The following is a 15936-nucleotide window of genomic DNA, read 5'->3' as shown; positions in this document are numbered from 1 at the left end:
CATCTTGGCTGATCTGTCCCCACCTTGATTATTTTGGGTCCCCTTTTCTGAACTTTTGCCAACTCTGCAATTTCCTTTCTGAGGCGAGGCGACCAGAACAATTTAAGCTTCAGTTCCTTCAGTTCCTTGTACTGTAGCAAATAAAATTGTCTGATCCATGCCAAAGGCAGCAGCATGCCTTGTGTCCAGCACCAAATTTGAACCGTGCTGGATTCAAGACAACAGGAGGGCATGGTAGGGGAGGGGGCCGGGTCTGCATTATAATATTATTGTTGTCATATTTTTTTAATGTCCCACATCTTCTACACACATGGTGGGTGAACATACAAAAACCCAGCCTTTCTGGAATTTGATATTCGGAGAAATTGATAACAAAACAACAATTGGCAGTCGAACCAGAATTAGCTTTATTAAATATATTTCAAGGCAACAATATGGATTTCCATAGTAAAGAATGAATAAGCCATTTATTACAAGTGGCAACATGCAACATACTGGAGAGACCTTTCTGGCACAATGATAAGACAATTGGTACAAAACAGTTTGAGAAACAGCCCTCCTTCAGTGATTAACAAATATATTATGGTTGACACGTGGACAGATGGCTTGAGCCCATTGTGGTTGAATTTCATAACATATCCTTCACTTGGGGGGGGGGTTTAAGCAGAGGTTGGATGGTCATCTGTCATGGATGCTTTAGCTGAAGTTCCTGCATTGCAGGGGGTTGGACTAGATGACCCTTGGGATCCCTGCCAACTCTAGTTTTTTGAGTCTATGCCAGTATTCCAGAAAATGAACAATCTCCCCTCACCCCATCAGCATTTGTCTCAATCTGGTTGATCGAAATTTAAGTTTAAACATAAAGTATAATTTTCACTTTGAATTCCCCCTCCCACATTTATCAATCAACCAACGTTTTATATTTTTTTCATTGGTAACGTAAGAGGAAAGATGTCTATTGCTCATACTTAATCGAAGCACAACCCTGAGGGCTCCCGATTGGACATTTAGCTATGCGATGCTGAATGTTACCTGATAATTCTGTTCTATCCTGTTTCCCATTTGTGCTTGTTTAAACCAAGAACCTTTACATTGATCACTAATGCACCGTATGCCGCAGATGTCACTGAAAATTTATTGTGGTTTTTTTGTGATATACAAACGACATGAGAATTTTGTGATATACAAATGACATGATTATTCGCGTCTTTTATTATTCCCAGGACCATTGGTTACCAAACCCCCCAAAAAAGTTATTTAAAGGAAAGGAAAAGAGGAAACAATCACAGCCAGCTTAGTAACGTGAAAAAGTGAACGGAGGACAGGCTTATTGCTGAGTGGAAGAACAAAACCTGGAGGTGGTCAAGGTGGTGGGATTAAATTGTGAGTGTTGATGTAACAGGGCTACTTTTGGGCGAGTGGGTGGCTGGTCTGGATGGAATGAGACTGCAAACAGACTTGGGAGGGCAGAGCCACACTTAGACAACTTCCACCAAAGAATTCTGGGAACTGTAGTCTTCCTGTCACCAACGTCCTCAGTGAGCCTAGCAAACTACAGTTCCCAGGGTTCTTTGGGGGAAGTCATGTGCTTGAAACGTGCGTTTTAGACGTATAGTGTGTGTTGATCTGACCAGAGACCCAACGGGGGGGGGGGGGCCTCTAGGAAGCAGTGCTGATGTGGTGGGGACTTGGCATGTCCATGGGAGGGGGAGGGGGAGGCGCAGGGGGGGCAGGAGGGATGTGGTGCGTATCATAGCGGCTGCCTTGGAAGGGGTCTTGGCGCGGTGGCTCCTCTTGGTTTTCTGGTGGGCCTGGGCGGCAAAGCTTGAAGCTGCAGAGAGAGAGAGAGAGAGAGCACAGAGCATGAATGTCGGAGGAAAGCTGGGAACGAGTGATGGGGGCAGCATCAGAAACTGCCTTCTTATACTGAGTCAGACCACTGCTCCATTTAGCTCAGTACTGTCTACACGGACTGGCAGTGGCTCACAGGGAATTCAGGCAGGGAGCCTCTCCAAGCCCAAACTGGAGGTGCTGGGGCTCGAACCTGGGATCTTCTGCCTGAGAAACAGATGCTCTCCCATGGAGGTTTGGCCTTAGCTTTGCAACTCAGTGGTGCTTACATCTGACATTCGTTCATTTTTTAATATATTTTGAAATATCCCACTTAATTTAAGCACAGATCTTCCAGCGGTTTACATACAAAGCAGTGCAAGTGCAACTCAGTTCTGCTTGTAGGAAGATGCTGAGCTTTAGCAAAATGTGACACAGCTGCTGTTGGAACTGCTAGCATGAATCAGGAACCCCATCAAAGGAAAGGGAAAATGTACCTAGCCTGTGGGCTGGGTGGTTTTCCTCATCCTCCGACTCTCTCTGTGCTAACGAACCTGAAAGTCCTGTTATGAGAGGATCCCTTTGTTTTAGCAGAAAGCCTCACTGGAGTAAAACCCGGGACCTACCGTCTGCCGCAATCCCCCTCCACTACCCCACTAAGCCTGCCGGCTTCTCCGAAATCTAGGGTGCCAGGCAGCAAAGTCTTACCATTCATAGCTGACGGTGCTGAGGAAGCCGATGGTGACAACCCCACAAAGGGCAGAGAGAATCACGGTGATGACGATCATGTCCCCACTGCGACGTCCAGGCCAGGTATCCACTGTCTTCCACGCTTCAGCTGAAAGGAATAACAAAAGGAGGCAATTTTCTTATCGGTTCCTCAGCTGCCTGAAATTCTGGAGAGCAGCTGCCGGTCAGTGTAAACAATATTGAGCTCGATGGTCCAACTCAGGTGCCTTTGTGAGGACTCTGCCAGTTACCCTGCCCGCTTGGTCAGCTTCTGGCTACAGGGCACCATGTTGCCCTTTGCCTCAGGTGGCAAACCACATTGAGCCAGCCCAGATCTTCTCCTCCGCGAGCCTCTTTGTTTTATAACATACCTTTTTTCAACGTAATTTGAGCAGACCACCTTGTTTCAGCTTTGGGTCCTTTGGAATCCATGACGAGGAATTTCACTCTGAGGAAGAGTTTAAAAAGAGACAGATGTGGGTGGGTGGGAATATCAGGGATGTCTTACTGAACTCTATTGGAACAAATCACTGGTTGAATCTAGGTCTAGCGAGTGCATCTGGCCTCGGTTTTTCTCTGTCTCTCGTTTTCCCAGCCTTAAATTTGGCTTTTCACATTTCCACATGGGCGTACCCGGGGGGGGGGGGAGGGGGGCAGCTGCCCCCCCGAAGCAAAAAAAATAAAAAATAAAAATAAATGGTTATCGGCAGCCTAAAAGGAAAAAAAAGCTCAAGACTGGTCTTTCTCCCCCTCCCAAAATCTCAATAACAATTGAGCTCTTCTGCTCTTGCCGAGGCAGTTGGCCACTGTGTGTGTGTGTGTGTGTGTGTGTGTGTTTTGCGCCGGCTGTTTCCCCCTCCCCTCATGCCGACAAAGAGCTGGCGTGCCTATCAGAGACCGGATCCTAGCCTGCACCCTGCGTGGTCAAATGGGGATGCAGGCTGAGACTTGGGCAGTGTCAGGGGGCGAATTCATTGTTGCCGGGATTCATCGTTGCAAGGGAGCTTGGCAAACTGAGTTCCCTTGCTTGGTGAGTAGTTCCTTTGCGAGGACTGAGGATCCTGGGAAACTGAGTTTTTCAGCCATTTGGGGCTTTCTGTTTAGGGGGGAAAGTTTTTCTGTTTTTTGAAGCTGTTTTTGTTTTTGAACCTGAACGATCATGGCTTGCCCCCCCCCCCAGTTTTGATCCTGGGTATGCCTCTGCATTTCCACATCACTCTGCCTTAGGAAAATTACACCTTTGTATGCAGTCCTGCTTAATATACACATTCTTTGCAAGATGTATTTCCCCAACTATTTATATTTCCCCTAATATAAAGCATTAGTGTATGTTATTTTCACTAATATACGCAATCTTCTGCACGCTTTACCCCAGTATATGCATTTGGGTACGCATAACGTAACCAGAGAATTTCAAAGGATGGCTGGGATTTTTTTTGGTTTGCATGTTCTTTTGGAAATAATTATGTGGGTTCACCTTTCAATGTAAACTGAACTGAATCTAATGGAACCACGTTTGCCATCAGGGCCTGCTGATGACCCCAAGATCTCCTGCAATTATTTTGCAAAGTTCTTTGCAGATAAAGTCGCTCGGATTCAGAAAGAGGTAGACTCCATCATGGGAGCAGGGCTGGGGCGGGAGAGTGCTAGAGCCCTGTCTAGTCAAGTTGTGTAGGATCAATTCCAATCTGTTACCTCCGAGGATGTGGACAGGCTGCTTGGACGAGTGAAACTAACCACCTGTCTCCTTGACCCTTGCCCATCCTGGCTTCTAAAAGCGAGCTGCAAAGGGCTGGGCGATGGGCTCCAGAGGGGGGTGAATGCTTCCCTCAGTAAGGGAGCCTTCCCAGACCCACTGAAAGAGACGGTTATTAAACCGCTTCTTAAAAAACCATCTTTAGATGTGGGCCAATATGGTCAACTATCACCCAATCTCAAATCTTCCATTCTTGGGCAAGGTGATTGAGCGAGTGGTTGCTGAACAACTCCAGGCACGCCTGGAAGAAGCGGACCATTTGGATCCCTTCCAGTTGGGATTCAGGCCTCATCATGGGACTGAAACTGCCTTGGTCGCACTGGTGGATGATCTCCGGTGGGCTAGGGACAAAGGTGAGAGCTGTTTCCTAGTTCTGCTGGATCTCTCAGTGGCTTTTGACACCATCGACCATAACATCCTTCTGGACCGTCTAGAGGGGTTGGGAGCTGGGGGCACGGTTATACAGTGGTTCCGCTCCTTTCTCCTGGGCTGTGTTCAGAAAGTGGTGGTGGGGGATGAGTGTTCAGACCCCTGGGTTCTCACTTGTGGGGTGCCTCAGGGTTCTGTCCTCTTGTAGCAGTGGCCCTGCAACACTCTCCCCCATGCTTTTTAACATCTACATGAACCTGCTGGGAGAGATCATCAGGGGGTTTGGGCTGGGTGCCCATCAGTATGTGGATGATACCCAGCTCTACCTCTCCTTCAAATCAGTACCAGTGAGGGCAGTGAAGGTCCTGTGTGAGTGTCTGGAGGCAGTTGAAGGATGAATGGTGGCTAACAGATTGAGGTTGAATCCTGACAAGACAGAAGTACTGTTTCTGGGGGACAGGAGGCGGGCAGGTGTGGAGGACTCCCTGGTCCTGAATGGGGTAATTGTGCCCCTGAAGGACCAGGTGCGCAGCCTGGGAGTCATTTTGGACTCACAGCTGTCCATGGAGGCACAGGTCAATTCTGTGTCCAGGGCAGCTGTCTACCAGCTCCATCTGGTACGCAGGCTGAAACCCTACCTGCCCGCAGACTTTCTCGCCAGAGTGGTGCATGCTCTAGTTATCTCCCGTTTGGACTACTGCAACGCGCTCTACGTGGGGCCACCTTTGAAGGTGACCCATAAACTGCAAGTAATCCAGAATGTGGCAGCTAGACTGGTGACTGGGAGCAGCCGCCGAGACCATATAACACCGGTCCTGAAAGACCTACATAGGCTCCCAGTATGCACAATTCAAATTCAATTCAGTATGCACAATTCAAAGTGTTGGTGCCCTTTTAAAGCCCTAAACGGCCTCGGCCCAGTATACCTGAAGGAGCGTCTCCACCCCCATCCCAATCAGGAAGCTCCAACTTGCTCAATAAATGTCAATCTAAACTTTCTCTGCAAGGGAGACTCTCACCTGATCGCAGGGCGGAGACCTTTTCTGTATCTTCCAGGCCTGTGTTTAAAGTAGGAGACAGAGCCCTGACTGCACCCATAATAAGCTCCTTCGCCTGAGGCCTCGTTCCAGTCCCTCAGAAATGTCAACTCACGTGGAGTGCAATGTGGAATTTCTGGCTGAACAGATCTGCCCTGCCATAGATGTTTGGGTAGAGGGAGGGTCCCGAGCCGTCAGAAACTCAAGGTGCCTCAGGCTTCAAACAAGCCAGGACTGACGACACAGTCACTTCATTTCTAAGAGGGGTGTGTGGCGTTTTCAGACATCTCTGGAAGCCATGTTTTAATTTTACTTTGTTTAATTACTTTTTAATTATTGTCTTTGAGCTTTCTATATTTATCTGTGTTGCTTTAATTTGCTTTAAGCTGCCTTGAGTCCTGGTTTGAGGGAAAGGCGGAATGATGATGATGATGATGATGATGATGATGATAATAATAATAATAATAATAATAATAATAATAATAATATAGTGTTAAGAGTTGAGGTGTTAGGATGTATGCCGAGACCCTTCCAATCCCTGGATCCAGCAAGTGTTAGAATTTAATCAGGCTTCTAATGATGGGAAGAGCCAGGCTAGCCTTCTGGTGAAGCGATAGCCTGGGTGATGAGCCATTAAGGGGAACAAAGGAAAGGGGCTCTGTGCGAGATGGCCAGTGGGTGAAGCCCCTCTCTCAACTCCAGGTAGTTAGAAAGACAGAGTGAGAGTTGAGAGCAGAGAGATGCAGTGATGTGAGCTAAAGGCAAAGCAGAGAGAGAGAGAGAGAGAGAGAGAGAGAGAGAGAGAGAGAGATGTTTGGTTTCTGACTGAATCCAGGGCTGCATCCATACGGGAAGCAAGGCCCCATTGGAGTGTTAATGCTGTGAGCCCCTCCATCATAGGCTCAGGTTGTATATAATTGTCAGTAAACCGTTATATACTAAAGACACCACGGTCTCCGTTGTGCCACATTTCCAAAAGGGAACACAAACCCTGGGGAAGTGCCTGGAACCCCTGGAATCTCACATCACTCAGAGATTGGGGTGGCAGGCAACAACAATAATAGTTGAATTGGCTATGGGTCTCTGTCTGAGTTTCCCGTGCAAATTCAGCTCCTCTGTTCTGCATCAAATCAGCTGATGAATTGTTACCTGAAAGAGGCAGGAGAAGGCAGCGGCCCATTGCAGCTGGTCTGGGTGTCGTCGTTCTTGCAAGACGATTCGCCTCCTACGCGGAGGACGGTATTGGGATTACCGCCTTTGCAGGGGTACTGGGAGACGGTGGACTTCATGGTCATGTAGCTGTGAGTAGTGAACAGAGCTTCGTATGGCGGGATCTCTTGAGGGGTTTTGGGGTTCTTGAAGCTGGCTGTGGCTGTTGGGTGGAGGAGGCAGGAATGAAACATTTTGCTGGTGAAGGAATATTTCTGTAAGGACCAAGACAGGCCCCTCTGTTTGTGGAATACCTCCAGCCTCATATAACCAACATGCTTAACTCTAATTAATGCACAAAGGGGTTAATATCATAGAGTAAGCTGTCCTGCCAGGTTTAGCGAGTTCACACCCCATCACCCTGGGAGGAAGGACTACCAAACTCTTCTTAAGCCTTTCCCCCATGTGAACCGACCAGTAAGAATGTTTGGGCTGGTTGCTCCAAACCCAGACTGCATGTTTTTAGCAAGCCATCTTTGCATTTCTATCAGGACCAGATTTAGGTTTGATGAGACCCTAAGCTACTGAAGGTAAAGGGGCCCTTTATATGTCCAGCTGTCCTTTGTCAACAACAAATTGTCGCTGTTTTTTTGTGTTGAATATATGCTGTATGGTAATTTATGGACCTAATAGGTATCTAAAGCCATTTGCACATAACAAAATATGCATTTTACCAAAGTAATTGTTGAACTGGAATACAATTAAGAAGAAGTATATTAATATTAAAAAATTGGGGCTCCTCCAAGAGAGTGGGGCCCTAAGCTATAGCTTGTTTAGCTTATATGTAAATCCGGCAGTCGTTTCTATACAAATGATTTAGAAACCACTTTGTAACCTAAATTAAGCTGCCTGCCTTTTCTTACTGCTTCAAGTTGATTTATTTATTGCTGAAAGCTTTCAGCCCTGGTTTTAAGGTGGTTACATTAACTGCCAACATCTTTACTCATCTACAACCCTGGCTTGCTAAAATATCTGAGTGCTGCAGCAACTCAGACTGGGAGAGATGGCAAAAATAAAAACTGGGAAATAGAAAAGTAAAAGTTGCAGGTAGTTTTGAGTCGACAAGGATTTAAATTGAGAACCCCCCCCCCCACCTCTAACCCCGTTGTCCAGATTTTGGTGGGCTCTACAAAAAGCTCACCACACAGACTCACCGTTTGCGTACGTAACCGCCAACCAGATACTGTCTGAGCCATTGGCAAATCGGTCAAAAACGCAGCGGGGTAGTGCCAGGGCGAAGGTGCTTTGTGTGAGTTTCCCTTCCAATTGCTGGTCGGAGACATGGGGGGTGTAGTTGATCACCTCTGAAAATACACAGGGAGATTCAGTGGGTTTCTACTCCCAGATGCAGAAAACTGTGAGGTACGCAAACAGACGCCATCAGAAGGGTATCAGGAGACGCCTGCAGTGGCATCGGGCCAGAGGCGGCCTGGCATCCACTTGTCATGATGGCAGCCGGCCAGACACTCCAAAGCGAAGTGAGGCAGTGTTATCTAGTGGTTAGAGCACTGAAACTTAGGACCTGGGGAGACCAGGGTTCAAACCCCCACTTGGCCATGAGGAAGCTCATTGGGTGGTCAGTCACTGTCTCTCGGCTTAACCTACCTTCCAGGGTTGATGTGAGGATAAAACAGAGAGAGGGAGAACCATGCATTTTATTGATTGATTACATTTATATAGCACCTCCTCCTCCAAGGAGTTCAAGGTGGTGTTTGTGGTTCCTCCACATTTTATCCTCACAGAAACCTTGTGAAGTAGATTAGGCTGAGGAATGTTGACTGGCGGTGCTCCCCCCCCCCCCCTTAATTTTTTTTAGGGTTACTCTCATTTTGACTCAAGAAAGTCACCGTTTTATAGTTCAAATTGGGGGAAATAAATACAGTAAATGGACAAAAGTACAAAGATTCAAAAAATGTTTAGGGGTATACGTATCTCTGCGTACCCCCAGAAAAAAAGCCACTGGTGACTGGCCCAAGTTCACCCAGTGAGCTTCTTCATTGCTGAGTGGGGATTCGAACTCTGGTCTCCCAGGGGCTGATGCAACACTTCCACTTTACACCACATGGGCTTTCCTTGCTGCCTTGAGCTCCTTGCAGGAAAGGTGGGAGGCAGATGGAATAAGTAAATAACCCCCCAATCAGGACCAGGAGCATACTGCCTTTCACGGTGGAGAGAAGACATTGTCATCACAACTAGTAGCCATTGTTAGCTTTATCCTCCATGACTGTGTCTAAGCGCACCTTTAAAGTTTAAACAAACTACTAACTTCCCCCAAATAATGATGGGATCATCTGTCGCTTCTTAAAGGTAATGATAGTTGTTAGGAGGACCCCACCCACCCATTCTCCTCCCACAGCTACAATTCCCAGACTTCCCTGCAAAGCGGGATTGTTAAACCATTATGGGAATCGTGGTTCTCTGAAGGAATTAAAGTTCTCCTGGCAACCCACAGCACCCTCAACAAACCACGGATCCCATAGTGGTATTGTAGTGCTTTGAACATATGAAGAAGAAGAAGAAGAAGAAGAAGAAGAAGAAGAAGAAGAAGAAGAAGAAGAAGAGGAGTTTGGATTTGATATCCCGCTTTTCACTACCCAAAGGAGTCTCAAAGCGGCTAACATTCTCCTTTCCCTTCCTCCCCCACAACAAACACTCTGTGAGGTGAGTGGGGCTGAGAGACTTCAGAGAAGTGTGACTAGCCCAAGGTCACCCAGCAGCTGCATGTGGAGGAGCGGAGACATGAACCCGGTTCACCAGATTACGAGTCTACCGCTCTTAACCACTACACCACACTGGTGGGAATGGGGCCTCTATCCACTGCTCCCTGCAATTTTTAGAGTGTATAAATTTACACATGACAAGCTCTTCTTTTTTTCTGGACAGATCAACCAGGCACCCACCCCCCCCAGTCCTTCTGTGCCCCCCAAATGGCCATGCAATCTAGTGTTTCTCCAGCTGAGGGCAGCAAGTCTGCTGCCAGGCTCAACAGCTCTGGGTACCTCTGAGCTGAAAGAGACCCCAGCATAGGTGCCAACTGTACCCCTCAGAATGGGAGACCCCCATGGTATGACCCTTCATCTCTCCAGTGATCTTAGAAGATGGATTTTCAAGAAAACCTGGACCACCATACGATACTACTTTAAACAGTCATGGCTTCCCCCAAAGAATCATGGGAGCTGTAGTTTGTTATTTGACAAACTAAATTAGCAAAAATGTATAGAACATCTGATAATTTATGTTGGAAATGTAAAGAAAAAGAAGGTAACTTTTACCATATGTGGTGGACTTGCCCTAAGGTGAAAGCATACTGGGACATAATCTATAAAGAACTTAAAGAAGTGTTTAAGAACACGTTCCATAAGAAACCAGAAGCTTTCTTGTTAGGTACGGTATTTTAGGAGAAGAGATCCCTAAGAAAGACCATACTATATTCTTACATGCAACAACAACGGCAAGGATTCTTTTAGCCCAGAAATGGAAACAGCAAGAAACTCCAACAGTAGAAGAATGGCAGAACAAGATGATCGAATATACCGTGTTTCTCCTAAAATAAGACATAGCCATAAAATAAGCCATAGCAGGATTTCTATGCATTTGCAAAATATAAGCCGTTCCCCGAAAATAAGCCATACCCTGAAAATAAACCATAGTGACGCGGCACCTCCCATTAAAACAGCCTGGAGAGGCGTGGCTATGCAGCATACCGATGTGATGCAGTTAAAATAAGAGATCCCCTGAAAATAAGCCATACTGTGTTTTGTTGAGGGGAAAAAAATATAAGACGGTATCTTATTTTAGGAGAAACACGAGGTACAGAGCTGGCAAGACTGTCTGGGAAAATCCGAGACCAGCGAGACCAACGGTTTGAAAAAGACTGGAGTAAATTTATTATTTATTTGAAAGTACATTTTAAACATCCAACAACACTAACAGGACTGGCTTAAAGGTTTGTCAGTTAGAATTAGAAACTTATTTACAATGATAAGGAATCTTAAAGTCAAAGGAAAGCAAAAAAGCAAAACAACATTTTACAGGATTCATGTCATCCTGGATATAGTCTGTTTGCATGGTTGCCTTCGGGCAAGAGATACAGAACAATTAAATCCAAGAGCTATAACTATTTTAAATGCTGTAACCAATTGATATGATCTTTGGGGAGTTGTGATGGATGGTATGTATGTGTATGTGTGGTTGTAAATGTATAAATGTGTATATGTGGCTGTAAATGTGGGATGGCATTCAATTTCATTGAACTACGTACAATGACAATAAAGTATCTATCTATTTATCTAGATAGGGGGAATGAGAAATGCGGATAAAATTATAATTGGAAGTTAGAAAGTCAGTTGGGTGGGATGGGGGGAAGTCGTTGACTCGAGAGAGTCAGAATATAGGTAATGTAAAGATAGGTAAAATCACACTGTGTTTTTTGAAAACGAAAATGCCAATAAAAATAATAATTTAAAAAAGTTGTTAGGAGGCCCCTATTTCTCTCTCCCCCCCCCCCGCCGCCAAAGAGCTAAAATTCCCAGAGTTCCCTCTTGTCTGTTAAGCTGCTCTGATAATTGTAGTTCTGCCAGGGGAAAGAGGTGGAGTGTTTGTTAAACAGCCAGTGTGGTGTATTGGGTAGAGTCTCAGACTAGGATCTGGGAGACAAGGGTTCAAATCCGCCCCCCTCCCCCAGACGGCCATGAAGCTCACTGGGCGACCTGCAGGAACGGGGCAGTCAATGCCTCTCAGCCCAACCTACCTCAAAGGGTTGTTGTGGGGATTAACTGGGGGGAGGGAGACCCACATACGCCACCTTGAGCTCCTCAGATAGAAACGAAATAAATAAAACTCTCAGCATCCTTCACAAACTACAGCTCCCAGAATTCTCGGGGGGGGGGGGGGAGCCGTTACTATATAAAATGGTATGAGAGTGCTTTAAATGTATGGTCTTGTTCCATTCCCAAGTCCTCCTTGTTAACTGGGCAAAGGGTAGGTGGTTTGCTGCCTGAGACAAAGCAGCAAACAGCGATCCTGCCCTCCTCAACAGAGATGGGCAAATCTATCAAGTTCTACTTCTCATTTTTTCTATTCTTCAAGTCTCCACATTTCCACAGGACTGTCCCTGGAAAATAGGGACACTTGGAGGGTCTGCCGTTCCCAGGATTCTTTGAAGGAACTACCCCAAAATCTTGGGGATGAGTCAGAATATATACAAAATTATCTCTAAAATTCACAGTGTTACCAAACAATAGTCACCTATGCCAGCGACGGTCCCTCCAGCTGCCAGCAGCAGCAGCAGCAGCAGAAGGAAGGAGGCCATCTTCACACAGCTGGGATCTTCTCCAGATGTTTCTCCTCACTAAAACAGGAGACGGTCAGGGTCACAGAAACCGCTTCTCTTGCTGTCCTGGGTGCAAGTGAAGAGAGGATCACTGAGGCGAAATATCTTCCTCCTCCTCCTCCTCCTCAACTGGCTGGCTTTTTCTTTTTCTGCTTTGCCTTCAGGGGCTGCCCTAAGCCCTTCCCCACTTTCCACATTCCTCCTGGCCTGTGTAAGGAGGATCTTGACCCTGATAGAGAGCAGGTTTGTCTTGTTTTTATTCTGCCCCACCGAAGAAAACACACACAACAGCCGAGAGGAACGTGGGAAGAGCTTGCCGGATGAGACCAGCAGCCCCTCTGGTCCAGCTGTGATGGATCAAGATGCTTCATAACCAAATCTGCCTTTGTGTCAAGAACAGGAGGTTTATTGGACTGAGTTCCTCAACCTATTGTCATTCCTGAAGTTTATTTTATAATTAACATGCAGCGAGGTCCCCTGTAGACTCCCATCCAGGTATTAACCAGTCCTGGCTGCACTTTGCTTGGCAAGATGGTTTTTCATTTATTAATAGTGCTTTTTAAAAAAAAAATAGAAAAAGAGAACTCGCCATGAACGCTTCCCTTTTTCTCTTGCAGACCCTCCAAGCGTCCCTGTTTTCCAAGGACAGTCCCGGATTTACAGAAGTCATCCCGGTTTCTGATCTGATCCTTTTCCTTATAACTATTTTCATCGGAGAAATGTTGGAGGGTATGAGAGGTGCCAGAACTGAGTTCCGGTGAGTTCCCCCTGAAAAAAACCCTTATAGTGTCCTCGAGGTGCATAACATTTCACAAAGGTAAAGAGAGGAGGCCTTTGCACTGAAGAGTTTACAATCTGACACTCCACGCAGAGGAAACACAGGCAGGGGATGGAAGTGGAAAATGGAAGTAAACAAGGAAGAATGTGACATGGTTTCAGATACATGTATATACTTAGTCTTAGTAGTCTTAGCCACTGGTCCCATCACCTGGCAAATAGAAGGGGAAGAAATGGAGGCAGTGAGAGATTTCACTTTCTTGGGTTCCATGATCACTGCAGATGGTGACAGCAGTCACGAAATTAGAAGACGCCTGCTTCTTGGGAGAAAAGCAATGACAAACCTAGACAGCATCTTAAAAAGCAGAGACGTCACCTTGCCGACAAAGGTCCCTATAGTTAAAGCTATGGTTTTCCCAGTAGTAATGTACAGAAGTGAGAGCTGGACCATAAAGAAGGCCGATCGCCGAAGAATTGATGCTTTTGAATTATGGTGCTGGAGGAGACTCTTGGGAGTCCCATGGACTGCAAGAAGATCAAACCTATCCATTCTCAAAGAAATCAGCCCTGAGTGCTCACCAGAAGGACAGATCCTGAAGTTGAGGCTCCAGTACTTTGGCCACCTCATGAGAAGAGAAGACTCCCTAGATAAAACCCTGATGTTGGGAAAGATGGAGGGCACAAGGAGGAGGGGATGGCAGAGGATGAGATGGTTGGACAGTGTTCTCGAAGCTACTAACATGTTTGGCCAAACTGCGAGAGGCAATGAAGGATAGGCGTGTCTGGCGTGCTCTGGTCCATGGGGTCATGAAGAGTCGGACACGACTGAACAACAACAACAAAGTAGTCTCATACAATGGCTGTAGCTCAGTGGCAGAGCATCTGCTTTGCTGCCAGTCAGTGTAGACAACATTATGATTAGGATTAGGATTGCTTCCAGCAACTGTGGAGGCACAGCATAGCCATCCTGGCTAGCTGCAATTGACAGCCTTCTCTTCCACGAATTTGCCCAATCCTCTTCGAAAGCCATCCAAGTTGGTTGGCCCTCACTGCCTCCTGTGGAAGCGAGTTCCATAGTTTTAACGATGCGTTGCTATAAAAAAGTACTTTTTAAAATCTGTTGTATGTGTTAGAATCTCCTAATTCCTGTTTCGTTAGCCTTTATGTTGCCATTTTATTGGTGAAAGGCTGAATTTTTAAAAACAAGTGCTCTTTTAAAACATACATTGCACATCACTTAAAAGACTTTTTTAAAATGCCAAAAAATAATTATTCTGTTATTTGTACCGCCCAACACTTTGTTAAGCTACAGGTCCATACACTCCAACATTTTTCTGATTAAAATAGGGATACCCTATCCCATAATTGTAGTAGTAGTAGTAGTAGTAGTAATTACTATTATTTTATTATTTGTACCCCACCCATCTGACTGGGTTGCCCCAGCCACTCTGGGTGACATTCAACATATATACAAACATAATAAAATGTTAAAAATAAACTTCCCTATAAATGGTCCATAAATGCTTTTAAGTTAAGAAATAAGCAATATCTGAGGCGAATGTTTGTGGGTCCATCAATCAGGCCAGCGGAACACAGGAAAAGAACAGTGTGGCAGGTGGGAGAAGCACTTGAAAAATGCCGCCAGACTTGTCTGGACTGGGGAGTGGGTACACATATGTGTCAAATCCTAGCCATGCTACCCGTCACACAGGTTACGGACAAGACTAGGGGCTAATGCTGCCAAACCAGTTCCACAAGGCTGGGTTGTACTGGACAGTCCATTAATGTGGGCAGGCAGGTATGAGCTGCCCCAAAGCCCAGGTGTTCCCAAAGAGACTTGAGATTAAATGAGTAAACTCCTGAGACCACAGGGCACTCATTCAAAGAGGAGGGTGTCTGCTGTCTCTCTGGATGATCCACTGCCTTGGCATTTCCTCCTTGCAGCCAAGCTTCTGTGGGGAGGGGGCAGAACGATAATGTCTCTCTGTGCCTTGGAAGCAAAGATGCACTGGGACTGCTTCTTCTCAGAGGAGATAGCTCGCTCTGTCTCTACACGCAAGTGTTGTGTCCTTCCAATGAGCTCCTTTTGGGTAGGGTGGCTTATTGACCCACAAATAAGACAAAATCCAGATATTTCCAAGGCTCAACAGTCTACAACACTATAGGATGCCTGTTCTTGAACCTTTCCCTCTCTTTAAATTGGCGTTTTCACCCCTTGCCAGAGTGAGAAGGATGACCTCACCAAGCGGCTGTGTTCGAATACAGCAATGGTTATTAAGTGTGGAACTCTGCAGCTGGAGGGATGCATTTTCAGTTTACTTCATTACTGTTAAGTGCAAGGGACTAGTCCTCATGACTCCTAAGGTAGGCTTTGAAAAGGAGGTGGGGCAGGGGAGTAGTTTAAACAGGACACTAGAATCCAATTTTTCTCCATGTAGAATTTCCAACACTCACCGTAAAATGTGAGGAAGAAATGACCAGTTTCCAAGTTCTGTGCAAAAGTATTTATTGTTTAGAGGTTATTATGCTCTCTGTTCCCAGCAGCTGAGCATTTACGGTCTAGATTCAAAACTCTGTCAGGATCATGAGCCAAATACGCGCAAGTAACAAGCCACGCAGAGCTCAGCTTTAGGACATTCATACAGATCAGCAAAGACAGCACAGGGGTAAGTTGGCTGTGCTTGAAGGCTGGGCCCGTTTTGATGTCAAAACCAAGTTCCTAGTCCACAGGAGCCAGAGAAATTCAAAAAGTGTCTGAATCCTCAGAAGCTGGAAAACCTGGAAAGGTCTGCCAGTAGCTGGCAAAGAGGGGAAAAAAGCCTGGATTGCTGAGACCTGCCCACTGGGATAGGAATCTCACATTTGACAGAGATTTGATTTTCCATCTCCAATGTGGA

At 46.1% G+C, this 15936-nt stretch overlaps 1 protein-coding gene across 1 annotated transcript; it reads right to left on the bottom strand.

The window, feature by feature from the left end:
* Positions 1-1639: 1639 nt before the first annotated feature.
* Positions 1640-12241, bottom strand: UPK3B (uroplakin 3B). The gene is made up of 6 exons (XM_033172575.1): positions 12178-12241; positions 8085-8234; positions 6871-7093; positions 2931-3007; positions 2539-2668; positions 1640-1831 (listed from the first exon to the last, which is right to left on the bottom strand). Exons 1-6 carry the CDS (start codon positions 12239-12241, stop codon positions 1660-1662), a joined length of 816 nt encoding a protein of 271 aa, XP_033028466.1. The 3' UTR covers positions 1640-1659.
* Between the last annotated feature and the right edge of the window lie 3695 nt (positions 12242-15936).

The sequence above is a fragment of the Lacerta agilis genome, chromosome 15 (assembly GCF_009819535.1).
Source record: "Lacerta agilis isolate rLacAgi1 chromosome 15, rLacAgi1.pri, whole genome shotgun sequence".
Classification (NCBI taxonomy): domain Eukaryota; kingdom Metazoa; phylum Chordata; class Lepidosauria; order Squamata; family Lacertidae; genus Lacerta; species Lacerta agilis.
Note: the sequence above shows the minus strand (reverse complement) of the source record. Positions and strands in the feature narration are given on the sequence as shown.

What these genes read in the sequence shown, in the direction of transcription:
- UPK3B (XM_033172575.1), bottom strand. Translation starts at nt 12,241, where the DNA reads ATGGCCTCCTTCCTTCTGCTGCTGCTGCTGCTGCTGGCAGCTGGAGGG. An exon ending in AGGGACCGTCGCTGGCATAG is followed by an intron (nt 8,235 to 12,177) that starts GTGACTATTGTT and finishes GTGTATTTTCAG; the next exon opens with AGGTGATCAACTACACCCCC. An exon ending in GGCGGTTACGTACGCAAACG is followed by an intron (nt 7,094 to 8,084) that starts GTGAGTCTGTGT and finishes TCCACCCAACAG; the next exon opens with CCACAGCCAGCTTCAAGAAC.